This window comes from Hemicordylus capensis, chromosome 4 (assembly GCF_027244095.1).
Source record: "Hemicordylus capensis ecotype Gifberg chromosome 4, rHemCap1.1.pri, whole genome shotgun sequence".
In the NCBI taxonomy this organism is placed as follows: domain Eukaryota; kingdom Metazoa; phylum Chordata; class Lepidosauria; order Squamata; family Cordylidae; genus Hemicordylus; species Hemicordylus capensis.
Genome location: NC_069660.1, coordinates 171,273,984 through 171,292,677, shown reverse-complemented (window position 1 = coordinate 171,292,677; position 18,694 = coordinate 171,273,984). Strand labels below are relative to the sequence as shown.

The 18,694-nt window shown below is 43.9% G+C and overlaps 1 protein-coding gene across 2 annotated transcripts in view; it reads left to right on the top strand.

The window, feature by feature from the left end:
- The first annotated feature begins 4,368 nt into the window (after positions 1–4,368).
- LOC128325220 (protocadherin beta-16-like) overlaps positions 4,369–18,694 on the top strand; it is a 157,488-nt gene continuing 143,162 nt past the window's right edge. The window contains exon 1 of one of the 2 annotated variants that reach the window (XM_053250777.1): positions 4,369–6,753. In XM_053250777.1, coding sequence (XP_053106752.1) covers positions 4,396–6,753 — 2,358 coding nt within the window. In that variant the 5' untranslated portion in view covers positions 4,369–4,395. Of the gene's footprint in view, positions 6,754–15,020; positions 17,419–18,694 lie in introns of those variants that run through there. The other variant, XM_053250776.1, reaches the window with a different exon arrangement.

Sequence of the window (18,694 nt, the reverse complement as noted above, 5' to 3'; positions counted from 1 at the left end):
GCAGAAGCCATGCTGGTTAACTCCCAGCAGGGCCTGTTCTTCTATGTGCTATACAATTTTATCCTTGAGGATACTTTCCATCAATTTGCTTGGAACGGACATTAAGCTAACCCGCCTATAATTTCCCGGATCGCCCCTGGATCCCTTGCTGAAAATAGGTGCTACATTGTCTACTTTCCAGTCCTCTGGTACAGTGCCCGATTGCAGGGATAAGTTAGATATTTTAGCAAGGAGGTTGGCAATTTCACATTTGAGTTCTTTGAGGACTCTTGGATGGATACCATCCAGCCCTGGCTATTTGTTAGTTTTCAGTTTTTCCGCACAGTTTAGAACTTCATCTCTTGTTACTTCTATCTGACTCAGTTTTTTAGCCTCCATCCCTAAAAAGCTTGGTTCAGAAACAGGTATATGCTCAGTATCCTCTGCCATGAAGACGGATGCAGAGAACTCATTTAGCTTCTCTGCAACCTCCATATCCTCCTTAATAACCCCTTTCGCTCTCTAAGTGTCTAACGGTCAAACCGCCTCCCTGGCAGGTTTCCTACTTCTGATGTGTTTAAAGAAGTTTTTGTTATTCCCCTTGATACATTTCGCTAAATGTTCCTCGAACTCTCATTTTGCCTCCCTTATTGTCACCTTGCATTTCTTTTGCCAGAGTTTGTGTTCCTTTCTGTTTTCTTCATTTAGACAGGCCTTCCAATTTCGGAAGGAAGTTTTCTTCCCTTTTATGGCTTCCTTGACGTTACCCGTTAGCCATGCTGGCATCCTCCTGGACTCAGAGGTACCTTCCCTCCTTTTGGGTATACAATCTAACTGGGCTTCTAGTAGTGTGGTTTTGAGTAAACTCCTTGCACTCTGGAGCGAAGTGACTCTCCTGATTTTCCCTTTCAGCTTTCTTTTCACCATACTCCTCATTTTGGAGAAGTTTCCTCTTTTGAAATTCAAAATGTCTGTGTTAGATTTCCTTGGTGATTCTCTCACTGCATGTATGCTGAATTTGATCGCACTATGGTCACTGTTCCCTAAATGGTCGATGACACTGACATCACGCACCAGGTCCTGGGTGTCACTCAGAATTAAGTTCAAGGTCACTTTCTCTCTGGTTGGTTCCAAGACAAACTGTTCTAGGGCACAGTCATTTAGCGTATCTAGAAATTCGACCTCTTTGTCATTACCTGACTGTGAATTTACCCAATCTATGTGTGGGTAATTGAAGTCACCCATAATTACAGCCCTGCCTCTCCTTGACACCTCCCTGATTTCCTCCTGCAACTCCCAGTCACTGTCAGCGTTTTGATCTGGAGGGCGATAGCATGTCCCCAGTAGCACGTTCCCTTTCAGGCCTTGTATTGTCACCCACAGGGTTTCTGTGGAAGACTCCAGTCCACCTAGGTTTTCCAGCTTGTTCGATTCTATCCCTTCTTTAACATATAGTGCTACTCCAACTCCAAGGTGCCCCTCCCTGTCCTTTCTATAGAGTTTATATCCAGGGATAACAGTGTCCCACTGGTTCTCACTGTTCCATCATGTTTCTGTTACGCCCGCTAAATCTATTTCTGCATTAGCAACCAAGCACTCCAGCTCACCCATCTTGGCTCGGAGGCTTCTGGCATTGGCATATAAGCACCTATATGCTGAATCTCTCACCTGATGTGTGCTATCTTTCTTTTGACTCTTTGACCAGCTGGCACAGTCTCCTGTCTGCTCTTTATGTGGTTCTGCTTTGTCCCCTTCTGTTTTACCTGAATCCTTTGCCCCTTCACACTTTAAAGGATGGCATTTGCAGAACTGGATACTGCCCAGCTCCCATCGGCTGTTCCCCAGGTGTCATTTTAAAAGCTGCTCTGCAACCTTTTTGATTTAAAGTGCCAGCAGTCTGGTTCCATCTTGGTTCAAGTGCAGCCCATCCCTTTTGTACAGGCCTTGCTTGCCCCAAAATGTATCCCAGTGCCTAACAAATCTAAACCCTTCCTCCCGGCACCAACGTCTCATCCACGCATTGAAACCCATCAGTTCTGCCTGTCTCACTATACCCACGTTTGGAACAGGTAGCATTTCTGAGAATGCTACCTTGGGGGTCCTGGACTTCAATACGCTACCTATCAGCCTAAATTTGGCTTCTAGGACCTCCTGACTACATTTCCCCACATCATTGGTGCTGATGTGCACCACGACAGCTCTCGTGGTACAACCCACTAGTAGGTACAACCCACTAGGGCAATGTTCTTCATTGGAAGACCTGGTGGCCAGTGGCAGCCCTCATCTCCATGCGACCCCCTGACTAATTGTTTATTGGGCATGTGCAAAAATTTGGCTTCAGCTGAATACTCTGCACAGTCCCCATGTGGAGGTGACCGTGCTGTACTTTGCCCAGTGCCACTGTTGAGTAACTGTACCATCTTGGAAGATGTTCATTGGTGTTGGAAAGTGAAAGTCCTTCCCAGCATTTCCCCCACAGAATCCTTAAGAGAGGGTGCCCTCCCAGCACTGAGAAAAGCACAATACTGTGCAGAGGACAGCACGGTGGGAAATGCCAGACACATTGAAGGTGGGAGGGGGTTTTTGTGTGTGTGTGTGTTTTTGCCAGCTTGAAAAATAGCAAAGATCATTTTGCTAGGCAATGGAGGGAGCTCAGCACACACCACTTTCTGGAGATCTGCTGCCTGTTTTGAAGAGTCACTTGTTTAGTACTCTATTTACATAGGAACACAAGAACATAGGAAGCTGCCTTATACCAAGTCAGACCATTGGTCCATCTAACTCAGTCTTGTCTACACAGACTGACAGCAGCTTCTCTAAGGTTGAAGGCAAGAGTCTCTCTCAGCCCTATTTTGGAGATGCTTGGGGGGGGGCTTGGAACATTCTGCATGCAAGCATGCTGATGCCCTTCCTAGAGCTACTCCATCCCCTAAGGGGAATAACTTACAGTGCAGATTATTTATAAGCAAATTACAATAATCTAGGATTTACATTAATTACACTTATATGGTCATCCAACCTTCTAGTAAGCATCACAAATAGCAAACTACATAAAAAGCAGCTGAAAAATGGAAAGTTGGAACAGATGAGAGCATATCAATTCAGGCAGGATTTAAGCTCTTTTCTGGTCAATGGATTTTGATGGGAGAATTAAGTGTGAGTTCAACTAATTAAATTTTGACAATAAGTTTCCAAATGTTGACATCACTATATCAGGGATGTTTAATATCAATTTTCTTCTTTGTATTTATTGTGCTCTAAGGTTCAAGAGTGGCATTTATTCCAGTTAATCAGCTTTGAAAAATCAGACAGTGCCATCATAAATCTGATGCTTACAACTCAGTTGTTGCACTCCCCAGTTCCCTTGTCTTAGAAGCCATTGTTTCTGAGATACAGTATATAATCCTGACACCAAGAGTTGTGAGTCCTTTGTGTGGTTTGGGATTTAGAGTTTAGAATTACTCAGTAGTCCAAAAACCCTTTTGGTCTAAGATGAGAGTTGATGTTTGCACATCTCCTTTCAAAGAAAGAGCCAAAGTAAGGGTTGATGGTGAAGAAGAAAGGTTGGAAGTATTATGGCTGGGATGAAGAGTGCCACAAGACATTCTTCCAAACAAAAAGGGGCATTGTCAGAAGATTATTAGACATTACTACTATTACTACTACTACTACTACTACTGATGCTGCAGCTCCAGCAGCCGTGTCAAGCAATATGCAACAACAATGGAAAGGTCAAGGGATAAAGTATGCGGACTGCCCCAGATTTTACTTGTATTTCCAGACTCAAGAAAAGTAAAGATCACTAAGTGCATATATACTTAGTGAATATTATCTAGTGTTAGTCCAAAATTCCCTGCCCATTTTTGCCAGTACTTCCTTAATTGGCAAGCGTGTGTGTGTGTGTGTGTGTGTGTGTGTGTGTGAGAGAGAGAGAGAGATGGGGTCCCCATGAAATTGTGTCTGCCCTCAAACCCTTCATACAGAGCACAAGACTTGAATATTTGTCAAATATTTTATTAGGTGAAAATTAAGGGCCAGCACTACTCATCGCACAGGTAATGATCACGAACTCTTTTAAGTTGACACAAATTGGTTAGTCATATTCCATGGAAACCACAAGATGGCAGACTTGCCCCAAAAAGGAATGGATTGAATATTCTAATTTCATAGCTCTATTTATTGCATTCAGCCAATGAGAAGCAAAAGGAGGAAGCAGGAGGGAGGGAGTTGCCCACAACTGATGGAGAAGGAAAGAAGGGAAGAGCAGTTTCTTCAGCTTAAATACATACTTGAGGTGAAAAGGATTTTCCTGGCAGCAGTATCTGTGCAGAGAAATTGGAAGCAGCCATGATAATGGGAAAAGGACCATGGGAAAGGCCAGGTACAGTTCTTGTTCTGTATCTCTCTGTGTGTGACATGGTGTGTGGGAGCATCCACTATACAGTGCCTGAGGAAAGGAAAAGTGGGTTCCTGGTGGCTAATGTGCTAAAAGACTTGAAACTGGATATAAAGGAGCTGTCTGCTCGTAGGGCCCATCTGGTTTCTGAAAACATCAAGCAGTATTTCCAGCTGGATCCTCACTCAGGGAATGTGGTTATAAAGGAGAGAACAGATCGGGAGGCTCTCTGTGAGAGGAATGACCCTTGTATGTTACAATCAGAAATTGTACTGGAAAATCCTCTAGAGCTCCACAGAATGGAGATACAGATAGAAGACGTGAATGATAATGCTCCCACATTTTCAAAAAACGAGATCATCTTAGAAATGTCTGAGCAGATTCCCATTAACACCCGCTTCCTTCTAGAAAGAGCCCATGATCCTGATATAGGGTCAAATGGTGTTCAGTCATACAAACTCAGCAGCAATGAACATTTTGAGTTGGATGTTCACACTCGTGGGGATGGCAGCAAATATGCAGAGCTAGTGCTAAATAAATCTTTAGACCGAGAGCAGGAGGCAGAAGTAATGCTGATTTTAACCGCTGCAGATGGAGGAATCCCACAGAGAACAGGAACTGCCCAGGTACACATCATTATTCTAGACACTAATGACAATGTCCCACAGTTCAGTCAATCTGTATATAAAGTGAAGGTAATAGAAAACAGTCTACTGGGAACTCTTGTAGCCAAGGTTGAAGCCAGTGACTTGGATCAAGGTCCCAATGCTAAAATTACCTATTCTTTCATTGACATGCCCGCTAAGTTGCTCAAAATGTTTCAGTTAGATCAAAATACTGGAGAGGTCAGGGTTTCTGGACTCATTGATTATGAAGAAGGCACGATGTATGAAATGGACATTAAAGCTTCTGATGGAGGGGGTTTTTCAGGACATTGCAAACTTCTTATAGAAGTTGTGGACCAAAATGACAATGACCCAGAAGTAATTGTAACTTCCATTACCAACCCGTTACCTGAGGATTCTCCACCAGAGACTGTGGTGGCCCTTATCAGCGTTATAGACCCAGACTCAGGGGACAATGGACGAGCCACCTGCTCCATTGAGACAACCCTCCCTTTTGCTTTAAAACCCACTCTCAGGAACTATTACCAGTTGGTGACCCAAAGGCCACTAGACAGAGAGAAGATCTCAGAGTATAACATCACAGTCACAGCCACTGACTGGGGCTCTCCCAGACTCACTTCAATGAGAACTATTAATATTCAAATCTCAGATGTCAATGACAACTCTCCTGTATTTGAAAAGTCATTGTATGAATTGCAATTAAAGGAAAACAATATTCCTGGTCTGCTGATGGGTTCAGTCCATGCTATTGATTTGGACACTGAGCAGAATGCCAAAGTTATCTACTCTCTTTTACCAGGGAAAATCAGTGATGGACTTGTGTCCTCCTATGTCTCAATCAATTCTGAAACCGGGAATCTGTATGTCCTCCGATCTCTGGATTATGAGCAGATAAAGCATTTCCATGTGACAGTTAGGGCTTCTGATGGCATCTCCTCTTCACTCAGCTCAGAAGCCATTGTTCATGTAGTTATCATGGATGAAAATGACAACGCCCCATTTATACTCTATCCATTGCAGAACATGACCTCTTCTTTGAATGACTTGGTTCCCAGGAGTGCAAAGACAGGCTACCGGGTTACGAAGTTTGTGGCTGTCGATGGAGATTCTGGCCAGAACTCTTGGCTCTTCTATCAGCTGCTGAAGGCCACAGACCCAAGTCTTTTCATGATCGATGAACAAAACGGAGAGTTAAAAACTTTGAGACCAATTACTGAACGAGACACATTCAAACAGAGAATTATTGTCATTGTCAGAGACAATGGGCACCCTCCCCAGTCCAGCACTGCAACACTGAATATACTCCTAGTGAATGGCTATTCAGACCCATATTTGAAGTTCACTGACATCCCAAAAAAAGATGTAGAAGAAGATGATAATTTGACCATGTATTTGGTCATAGGCTTGGCTGTCATCTCTTTTATTTTTTTGGTCTTCTTGGTGTTGTTGATTGCTATCAAAATCCATAAGAGCAGGGCCTCCAAAGACAACTATATCTGTGCACTACCTACTTTCCCTGCAGAACAGGGTTCCAGGGATCATAGCTGGGATGTTGGTGCTGGCTCACTCCGCCAAGGATTCCATTATGATGTTTGTTTGACTGGTGGTTCACTGAGCAGGGACTTCAGGTTTCTCAGGCCTATGTTTCCTGTTCTTTCTACGGACCAACCCAATTCCCAAGCAAATCAAAGTCCTTCAGAGGGTTCAAAAGAATTTTCCCATTCTAATGAGGAAAGAGACTCCATGACACAGGTGAGGAAATCTAATTAATCTTGTCAGCTTTCAATAGATATTGGAATATGTAACAGAATAATATTGTTGACTAAAACTTCATTGGTATTTGTGTGTGTGTGTGTGTGTGTGTGTGTGTGTATCTCTAGATTAGCCATTACCTTCCTCTCAACTTCCTGAAATGACATACTAATGATCTATCTAAACAGGGCTTCACTTCAGAAATTCTTGTGGGCTGCATGATGAGGAAAATTACTCAAATTGACCCCACTGATATTAAAATGACAAGTTAGGCATTGACTAATGTCCTTTTGATTTCAATGGGACTCCTTTGCGTAATTTCCCGCATCATGTTAGCCAGTGCAGTGTTCTAGAAAATGATGATAATAGCATCAGCAACAACAACATTCTCCGGTCTATGTGGTAATAATGTTCTGGAATTTTCCTTCGGGAATTCTCCTCAGGTAACATTGAGAGTAATTTTGAATTTTTTGCTTGCTTGCTTGCTTCTTTCATTTGGTTATGCTTTTTGTTTGTTTTGATTTTCCTCTGAAGGCCTGGCTCAGTTGCTTGAGTCACCCGCAAGTATAGGCTCTACAGGCATCTTTCTTGTTCTCTACTTGTGGCGCACCATAATATGGATTGTAGGCTGATCAGTCTCATGTGGAACTGGCAGGTGAATTATCCTGCTTTCTGAGATGGACCAGAAGGTCTTTTCATCCCTTCCAAACCAATATTCCAGTTCACACATGCATGTTTTTGGCTGGCCAATGGCTGTAATAAAAAAATTGAACATTGAACATGCATGTTTTACCACTTGATGACTGCAACAACGAGTAATGACTGGCATGTGTGAACTGTGAGTTAATCTCAATTAAATGATTCATATTAATTCAGGCGTGATGCTTTTCAGTTCAGCTACAAGAGTAATCATCCTCTCTAATAAAACGCTTGGTGTCCGTCCGTGGACGGGCACCAAGCGTGTGTTCGTGCCTCCCTGCCCTGTTCTGCACCTGCGCGAAGCGCAGGCGCAGAACAGGGCAAGGGAGACACGCTCGCCGGTACCCGGCGGACATCTTGGGTGGCCAGAAGCGGCTGCTCAGAAGAAGCCGGGAAGAGGCGGCGAGGGAAACGGCGGGGCCAGAAGCGGCCGCCGCGAAGATAGGAAAGAGGCGGAGGGGAAAGAGGCAGCGGGGGAAGCCGGCCGAGGTGGTGGCGGAGCCGCCGCCGAGGCCTGGCGTCGCCGCTAAAGCCGGCCAGGGGGAAAACTTTGGGGCCCGACTTCCCCACACTAGAGCCCGACATCCCCGCACCCCCCCCCCATGAACAAGGGCCAACATGGCCCAGGAAAATGCCACCGCGGCGGCCGCCGCCAACCACCCTCCCAGTAGCCCGATCCCGCCTTCCCCGCTCCCCCACACATGAACAAGGGCCAACATGGCCCAGGAAAATGCCTCTGCGGCTGCCGCCGCCAACCGCCCACCCAGCTGCCCGAGACCTCCTTACCCAAAGAAGAACCAACCCCGACGACCGAGGAAAAAGGAGCTCACAAAAAGAGCTCCTCTCTCAGCAAAGACACTGCCCAGACTGCCGCTGGGCGTCCTTTACGCCCAATGCAACAGTCCAGGAAGAGGCTTGCCCGAGAAATGAGCTCTGCTTGCGAGCTCCTTTCTCCGTCACGTTCCAAACAGTGAGTAAAGTTGCCAGGTTGGGGGGGGAGCGCAAGACTCTTCTGGGCAGGGGAGAGGGGGAAGGGGGGAGGGCAAGTGGGGGAGGGGGGAGGGCAAGAGGGAGGGCTGGAGGGGGGAGGGCAAGAGGGAATGGGGCAGGGAGAAGGGCAAGAACGAGTGGGGCAGGGGGGAAGAGGGAGGGCCAAGAGGGAGTGGGTCAGGGTGGAGGGGCAAGAGGGAGTGGGGCATGGGGAGGGGAGAGGGCAAGAGGGAGTGGGGCAGGGGGGAAGAGGAAGGGCAAGAGGGAGTGGGGCAAGAGGGAGTGGGCCAGGGGGGAGGGGGGAGGGCAAGAGGGAGTGGGGCAGGAGGAGGGGAAAGGGCAAGAGGGAGTTAGGCAGGGGGAGGGGGAAGGGAAGGGCAAGAGGGAGTAGGGTGGCAGGAGGGACTGGGGCAGGAGGCTGACAGGAAGGGGAGGGTGTGAGCAGGGTGGGAGCGGGAGGAAGAGAGGCCAGAGTGTGGGGCAGGAGGGAGGGAGGGTGGGACAGGAGAGACAAACAAACACACACACACACACACACACACACACACAAAGGAAAAAAAGATGAAGAACACATAAAGGGGGGTAAAAAGGCTAGCGCCCGTTGTTATAACGGGCTTAAAAATACTAGTATATTCCATAATCGAGTGTTACATCAAGTTACTGAAAAGTGCTTTCTGATCATTATTGTAAGGTGGTGCTCTTGGTAAACATGGCAGTAGATATTTAAGCTCTCTGAACCGTGTTGCAGTTGAAGAGGCTTTGATGAGAAAGAAGTTGCGATGAAGGATGCACACAGAATGCACTCATTCTTCTTTGAAATGAGTGAATGAATGAGCAAGTGAAAATTAAATCCATGTTGCACAGAAATAAAACTTACCTGGTCAGTAAATGCTGCAACTTAGCCATATTCATATCCGGAGTGGCAATCTGCCTCTGGAAGAGACAAGTCCTGTATTTATTGCTATGTAATAATAGTATTTGTATAGAGCTTTTTGATCTTGCTGTAATCCTGACAGCAGCTCGGCAAGGTAAGTAAATATTATTATCCTCATACTTTGGCTGAAGGTGAGTGGCTTGCCTAAGGCTACTTATTACATTCATGGTGGAAACAAGATTTGAATCAGGGATGTCCTGATTCACAACTCAGTCTCTAAGCCACTAGACTATCTCTGTAGGGTGGGATGTGTGCCCATCCAGCATCAGTGATGGGGTTGTAGGGACAAAGAATCAATACTGGTTGCTCTCTCATTTTCAATACATTTTGATGTGAACAAAATGCAAATTGAGATGGAGCAAATGAGCTACTTCAGTGATATTGTAGAAAGGGAAAGCTTTAAACCAGACCCAATCAAAACAGAAGCAATAAAACAGCTAAAGGCACTATTTTCTCAGAAGGAGATTGAATGATCCTAGGGTTAAGTCACTTGTTGTTGGTCAAGTCTCAACTAACTTCATCACAACACTTCTAGGAGACTTGGGCCCAGAAGAGGATGAGGGGAAAAAGACAGAATGGTGTTGGAATGATAGCAATCTGGACCAAATCTTTGAAATTATGAAGCATTCCTTTCATCAGTCTAGAAATAAAAGTCAGCAAGAAAGTATTATCACAACTTGTAGTGTCTTCCACGGCATTAGTGGGAGCAGCCCTGGATATACTTCAAGAGCATTGATGCCGAATCAACAAAGCCCTGTCCAGATAGAGAAGGAGCTGCTTGCTTCTGGTAGAGCATGTCTGATATTTCAGCAATATGTACATATTTGGCAATGGTCAAAACAGCCAACAAAACACAAGAGAACTTAAAAAACAAACACCCTCTCATTTCAGCATCACTAAGATTTCAAAGGATGATTCTGCAGCTCTAAAGGTAAGAGTCAAATACAAGCCTGGAAAAGATATCCCAGTGGCATATCTCCTGTCTCTCAGTTTCGCAGAGGAACAAGATGCTAGAGAGGATGAGGACCTGGAAGAACAAGTTTGCCATGCCCTACCTGCATCTGTACGCAGGTACATCTACCTGCATCTGTACGCATGGTCATGGAAACAGCAAAAAAGACAGACAGTGATGCTGCATTAATTCTCCTATGAGACACGATGGCCCAACACATACAACAACCTCCCAAGACAATCAACCATTTTTTTAAAATAATGGAGCTTTGTTGCCAGAGCACTCTTCCTTTGGAATTTTGCATTCATTTCAGCCCAGCAAAATGGCTATTTGTACTAAGCTTGTGCTTTGGGAGCTGGTCTGCATATCTGGAAGGAAAACAAAAGTGTTGATATACAGAAATGCAAAACCACCAAAATGCCTTGAAAGTTGTTCCAAGGTAAGAATCCAAACCCCAATGGCCAGGGGAAATCCAGCATATTGGATCCCGTATAATGGACTATGCAACAGTCTGAGTCAAATGTTCAGACTCAGCTACACAGTTATACGTTCAAAGTGGGCAGATTTTCAGTCTGAACTGCACACTGCAAACACGCCTGAGTCCTGCACTTATCCGTGTCTTCTTTCCAGACATTACATAACATAGTCACAGAAGCAGCATGCACTCCAGATCTATCTATCTATCTATCTATCTATCTATCTATCTATCTATCTATCTATCTATCTATCTATCTTAACATATGTTTATACTACCCAAAACTCACGTCTCTGGGCAGTTTACAACAAAACAAACAAACAAATAGAAAAAGTTAAAACATTCATTAAAATAAATGACAACAGAAAAATTAAAACATTAGTTAAAATAAAATAAATGATACAGAAAAAGTTACAACATTACAACAATTTACATTTTAAAACAACGTTTTAAACAATGTTAAAAATATTAAAACAATGTTTAATTAAAAGCCTGGGTGAATAGATGCATCTTTAAAAACTTTTTAAAAGTTGTCAGAGATGGGGCGGCTCTTATTTCAACAGGGGACATGTTCCAAAGCTTTGGGGCAGCAGAGGAGAAGGCCCGTCCCCGAGGAGCCACCAGATGAGCTGGCGGCAACTGCAGACGGACCTCTCTTGATTATCTCAATGGGTGGTGGGGTTCATGACGAAGAAGGTATGGGAGGCATTTCAAAGACTGAAACATCAAGATTCCTATGTGAGCAAAAACATAATCAATAAAATGCTACCCACCGTTTTTCTGTTTACATATAAGACGTGCTGTATACAGGCACAGTGAATTAAGAGCAAACTCTTACTTAACTAGAGCCCTGCCTCCTTACTCCCCACTTCCTGTCTTCCCTTAGACTAAGGAACACCCTGACTCAGAGCTTTGTTCTGAGTCCTGCTGGGAACCCACATGTAATCCTATTGAAAAAAATTCTGTTACCACTATCCTGGACTACATTTCAACGGTTGCCATATGCTAGGGCTAGTTAGACAATTGTAAAAATGAAGGTTGGAGCCATGCAGTCCGGGTTTGGAGGCTCATGAGAACCCACAAAGATCCCTCCAAGCTTATCTACTTTGATTTTTACCAAAGTAGGATGAAAAGAGAACAACCCCACCTCAATGTTTTTGATTGCATATGAACATTTCCCTTTTGTAGCAATTCCCAGCAGCGAGTGGCCAGCTTTGTGATAGAGTACTGGGGCTACAGGGGCTGCTCTGCAAAGCACACTCTATGCTTGTTTGTTTCCAGTGCCTTCAGTAGGCCTGATCTTGCCTCCTGCCTCTTTGTGGCCGATCAGTGGGTAGCTAAAGATGTAATGAGGGTTCCCCGCCTACTGGTAGTGCAGTGCATCCTGGGATAGTTCTTTGGATTCACAGAGTTTGCAGAGTCAAAAGGAGGTTCTGCTCATCTGTGGGAAACAGGGTAAGAGAGCTTCCCCCAGATGCTCTTGTGAAAAGTCTCACTGTTTTCTTCTCAGGCTCACTTCCATGTCTAATCTGAAATATTAGCTCTGGACTACAGAATATTGGCTCTGGACTAAAAAATACTTAGCTACAGCCCCCCTCCCAAAGATAATATAGATAAACATTAGCAAGGCAATGTTTTAAATATCAAAAGGCACATGTTTACATGAAGTAAGAACTAAGTTAGAAGGAGCATGAAGTCCTGTCTTTGCTGTTACATTTGAGGTGGGGGACATGTTGCTGCCCATTAACAACTGTGGTAAAATCCTGGATTTCCCATAGTTTCCTATGTGTAGCTGTCAGTTCTGCCTGGGAGAAAGACAAAAAATGATTCCAAACAGGACCAGGAAATCCCTTTCTAGACAATGGGATCGTCAGTCTTGTTTTAAATGTGATCCTACTGGCCCTAGTGGGCCCTTCCTGTTGCCAGCTATCCCTTCCTCTTCTCAGAGGTAAGGTCATTTGTGCTTGGGAGCAGGCAGGAAAGGCTGGCTGGCAGTGCAACAGGATGAACCCCATTTTGAACTTGGGCCTGATTTAAAATGTGGTGATACTTTTCAAATGGCAAATTTGTCCCATCACTAGGTAATATGATACTGAATCCCCCACCTACCCACAATTAAGTTACATTTGATATCTGTTTCTTCCTTTCTAACGTTTCCCTGTCAGAATGTGTACAAAATGGATTTTTCATTTTGTTTCAAGTTTGAAACAAATCACAGATGGTTGAAACATCCTGTTGAAACAGCGGTCGGCCTGGTTGTGTCAATGAAACAAACCTAGAAACAGTCCAAGTGGTTTGGCCATAGAGAACAATGAGGAAACTCATAACACCCCAATGATCCCCATGGGTAGCTCCTAGGGACACCAAAGTGGGTTGGGTTCTAGGGCATTATGGGTGCTACCTACCACCCAACCCACAAAAAAACGGGCAAGTAGGCTATGTTTTAACATATGTTGGTCCTTTCCCCCAAACCTTGCTCCCCCCAGCCAATGGAGGCATAGTTGCCCATGACAACACTTGATTTGCATGATAACAACCCAACCAATTAGCAAGGCCATCACAAGCCAATAGGAAGCCAGTGCCAGAAAACCAATCAGCAAGGGAAAAGCAGGCCTCCAAAATGGCACTCGAAATATCAAAACATTTCGAATCAAAATTGGGTTGTGTTGTTTTGAGCTTGAAACAGGCCCTTTATTTAAAGACCATTTTGTCTCGAGCTTGAGACACGTGAAATGAGTCAAAAATCTTTTGATGTCAAGACATTTTGCACATGCCTGGTTCCTTGTGTTTCCTTTTGTTGCTAAAATCTATACTAGCTACAGAGCTGCAGTCAAAGGTCTTGATGTTTATTTCAAATGTGTGTGAAACAGATTGCCACATATCCTTCTTCTTGCACCTTATTTTATGGCCCATAATCCTTCTTCCCCAATGTCTTTCTCATCAATGCAACACATGTTGCTGTTTCTAATCCCTAAAGGATTCCCCTCAGCACTCCTGCTCCATGCTTTCCTGTCCCTCCCACTATTCCCCATTATGCCCCCTACCACAGCTTCTTCAGCCCTCTGCTTCCCTACTTCCCATTCACTCAGGCTTTTGCTCCTAAGCCTATTGCTGGATGGCTTTGGTGATCTACCCCATCACTACCTCCTGCCCCTTAAGAGTCATTATACTCTGGAGTCTCTTCCCACTGCTTGCTTTAAGAGATCACTGTGGCATCCTGGCCTCGGCTGGCCCCATTGAGCCTTACAGCAGCCTCGAGCAATCGCTCACTTTTGCTCACATCAGGATTCTGCACACTCCATCTTGACAACAAGCTTCTTTTGGGATTTCACATGTTTTATTTCTGTTCCCAAAAGAAATGGTTTTAGTACCTGTCAAACTCAGAACACTTCCAAATCTCAGTTGGATGGCTATGCTCTGTCCCCATTGTGATAATACAACCTTTTGTGTCCAATTTTAGTACACCAAAATGAAGTTCATTAAGGATAGGGAAGAACAGTGAGGTTTCTAGTTTACATTTGACTCAATCAAAAGATGCCGCTGGTACTTTTTGTTTTTCTAGACAACTCATGTGTGAATAAAATTGGAAGGGGTGGGGGGAACATTTGCTTCCTTCATCATAAGTAGCCTGCTAAAATGTCTCTATTCCCAAAATTGGGCTTTTTATCCCTAAAATCCCTATTAGTTATCCATTCTTGTTTGATGATAAAACAGATGCTCAGAATGTATCTTGGTGGAGAGGGAAGCTTGCAAGTAAGAACCAATTTGTAGCTTGTTTTATATATTAGGTAATGGTTAAAAGTGGAAATGTAAAGAAATATTAAAAGAAGCTTCTCCCCCACCGACCCCCACTGGCCTCTCATTACAGATCTTTTTATGTAGGTTGGTAGTGGAAAATGTTTAAGGAAGTCATGTTGGAGTTCAAACACAAGGTGGTGGTATTGCACAACACAGAGCAGATTATGGGGAAATAGCTGCTCTCCCAGAGAGCTTGTAGCAATGAGAAAAAGGAATTACCAAAGAGAAAGGCTGCAGATCATCTTCATACAAGCAAATCTTCAGAAATTGCAAGAGGAAAAAGCCACTATAAATTCTCAAAGATTAATCTAGCAAAAAGAGACAATTGCCTTGGATATATATAACAAACCACCGTGCATTTCAGATCTAGTTCAGTGTGAAGTGAGGACAATGGAAATGCATCTCAGTAGCAGGCAAGTTTTATTTTATTTTCTGTATCTCTGCACGTGTGTACCAATGTGTGAATCTATCCGCTATTCAATGCCTGAGGAAAAGAAAAGAGGGTTTCTGGTGGCTAATGTGCTAAAAGATTTGAAAACAGATGTAAAGGAACTGTCTGCTCGTAGAGCCCGGTTGGTTTCTAAGAACTCCAGGCAGTATTTTGAGCTGGATTCTCATTCTGGGAATATGGTTATAAAGGATACAATGGACCGAGAAACTCTGTGTGGTCAGACTGACCCTTGCATCTTATACTCAGAAATAGTGCTGGAAAACCCATTCCAGCTATACAGAATTGAAGTTCAAATAGAGGATGTGAATGACAATTCCCCCAAATTCTCCAAAAAACAATTCCTTTTTGAAATACCTGAGCAGACTCCAAGAAATACCCGATTCCCTTTGGAACTAGCTCAGGATTTGGACAAAGGAGAAAATGCTGTTCAGAACTACACACTTAGTCCTAATGAACATTTCAGGCTGGATGTGCAAAGTCACAGTGATGGTAGCAAATATGCAGAACTAGTACTGGAGAAGCCATTAGACCGTGAGAAGGATCCACAATTGTTCCTGATTCTGTCAGCTGTGGATGGAGGACTCCCAAAGAGAACTGGCACAACACAAATAATCATTGATGTTTTGGACAACAATGATAATGTGCCTCAATTTAGTCAATCTCTTTATAAAATTAAAATACCTGAAAATACCCAGCTAGATACATTGGTAACTAAAATTGAAGCCAGTGACAAAGATCTTGGTTCTTATGCACACATCACTTATTCGTTCAGTCAAATGACAGACAATGTCTTAAGATTATTCAAGTTGAATAAAAATACTGGGGAACTTACTATTGCAGGGAGAATAGATTATGAGGAAAAGAGTCATTATGAGATGAACATCAGAGCCACAGATGGAGGAGGCCTCTCTACTTATTGCAAAGTAATTGTGGAGGTTGAGGACAGAAACGACAATGCCCCAGAAGTGACCATTTCATCCATCACCACTCCTTTATCCGAGGACTCTCCCCCAGACACAGTGGTGGCTCTCTTCAGTGTCACAGACCAAGACTCTGGGGAGAATGGCAGAACCACCTGCACCATCAACACAAACCTGCCCTTTGTGTTGAAAGCCATAGGGAATAATTATTACCAGTTACTAACTCAAAGGCCATTGGATAGAGAAAAAGCTTCAGAGTATAACATCACCATCACAGCTACTGACCAAGGTTCTCCAAGACTCACTTCAACAAGAATTATTAATGTTCACATCTCAGATGTCAATGACAACCCACCAGTATTTCAGATGTCATCCTATGAAATGCACCTATGGGAAAACAATATACCAGGTCTGCTGATAGGTTCGGTCTGTGCTATTGACCTGGACATGGAGCAAAATGCCAAAGTTACCTACTCGCTCTTGCCTGGGAAGGTGGGTGATGTCTCTACATCCTCCTACATTTCCATCAACTCTGAAACTGGGAACCTCTATGTCCTCCGATCTCTGGATTATGAGCAGATAAAAGAGTTTCAAGCAACTGTGAGTGCCTCTGATAGCGGCTCCCCACCTCTGAGCTCAGAAGTGAATGTCCGAGTTTTGATTGTGGATGAAAATGACAATGCCCCCTTCATCCTCTACCCTCTCCAGAACAGCACCTCCCCATCCAATGACCTGGTTCCCTGGGGAGCAGAGGCAGGCTACCTAGTCACCAAGGTGGTGGCAGTGGACAGAGATTCCGGTCAGAATTCTTGGCTTTCCTATGAATTACTGAAGGCCACAGAACCAGGTCTCTTCACTGTGGGGGCCCAGAACGGAGAAGTGAAAACCATGAGGCCAGTTAATAAGCGAGACGCCTTCAAACAGAAGCTGATTGTTGTTGTCCGAGATCATGGACACCCTTTCCAGTCCACCTCTGCAACCCTCAGTATTCTTCTGGTGGAAGGCTTTTCTGATCCCTACATGAAAATTATAGAAATTCCTAAGGATGAAGCAGTAGAGGAGGAAGACCGAAGTCTGACTATGTATCTGATCATATGCTTGGCAGCCATCTCATTCATTTTCCTGGTTTCACTAGTGGTGTTTATCGGTATCAAGATTCAGAAGCACAGAAAAATGATTGAGGACTACAATTCTGCACCTAACTTCCCAGCAGGATCTAATTTCCAGGACAATCCTGTGGATTCCAGTACTGGACCACCTTCCCAGGCTTACAATTATGAGGTGTGTTTAGCGGGTGGATCTCTGAACAGCGAGTTCAGGTTTCTCAGGCCTCTGTTTCCTGTGTTTTCTGTGGAGCCTCCTAACCCACAGGTGAATCCAAGGAATTTAACTGGTTGTTCCCAAGAACTCCTCAGCCATTCAGGGGAAAATCAACTTACCAGCGAGGTGAGGATACTATTTGAATAGTTTCGATATAGTTAAGGTTCCAAATTGTTGAAACCTGAACATCTAAGAAACCTCTATTGCTCACTGTACAGTACATTTTTTGTATTATTTGATCCTTTCCTTGAAAGCACTGGTTTTCAGGAAATCTACATGAGTATTTGAAATCTCGTATCTTTTCTTTCAAATTTTTTGTCTCTCTGTACCCCAATATCTCCGTTCTAGTCCTTACAGGGAGGATAATCATAAATCACGCATAGTATACAATAATATCACACACTGTAATGAGTCTGTGCGTCCTCTTCCTTCTGCTGTTCCACTTTTTCAGTATGGTTAGGAGAAGGACCATCCAAAAGTTGATATTGATAGTAAGGTAATAGGTTGTGATTGAGAAAGATCTCATCCCTTCTCTGAGAATGGTCTCTGGGAGGGATCTGTTTGTTTCCCCTTTGTTCTCTATGGGCCTTTCCAGATGGTAGTTTAGTGTACATTTTTTAAAGCTTCCGCACTAGTTTCTCACTGGATCTAGCTCACAGTCCAGATGCTTGCATAGGCTTCTGTAAATGGTTACTACTTAAAAGTGGCTGGCTGGCAGGTGGTGCTGTGAAGATTGTGTGAAGTCCATGCTCAGCATGTGGCCAGAACATCAAACCACATTGCAAGGGAGCCTATGGAAGCATCTGGACAATGAACTAGACCATGTGAGAAACTTGTGCTGAAGCTTTAAAAAACAACCCTGCACTAAACTACCATCTGGAAAGGCCTTATATCTGAAGTGATGTTTGCCTCACTTTTAATTCACCATTCTGTGCCTCAAACAATGAAAAAATGAGCCACTGGTTCCTAATGCACCAAAGGATATGCAGCCTGGAATAAAGGAGCTTTCTGTTCAAATAACTCAGCTAATTTTCAAAAACAAGAAGCCATATTTTTACCGTGATATCTACTTTGGCCATGTTTTTTAAAAAATGTTGCTTCTATTTCAAACTGTGCTTGAAACTCATTTAAAGTATGGATAGAAGTTGTCACTCACAATGCTTTAAAATTATCTGAAATGTTGCTTATCCTTGCCCCTTCGCAGCAGTGGGCAGGATAGAACAGATGTATGGTGGGCAAGGGAGGAGGTACAAATGATGTGATTGGCCATCTGTAAATGACTCATGAAGTTTGGCCGACTGGGGGATGCTAGTCACAGAAAGCCTGTCGGGAAGAGTGTGGTAAATATGTCAGCTTCTGGTCATAGCTCACAAGTAAGGTAAAGGTAAAGTGTGCCGAGTAC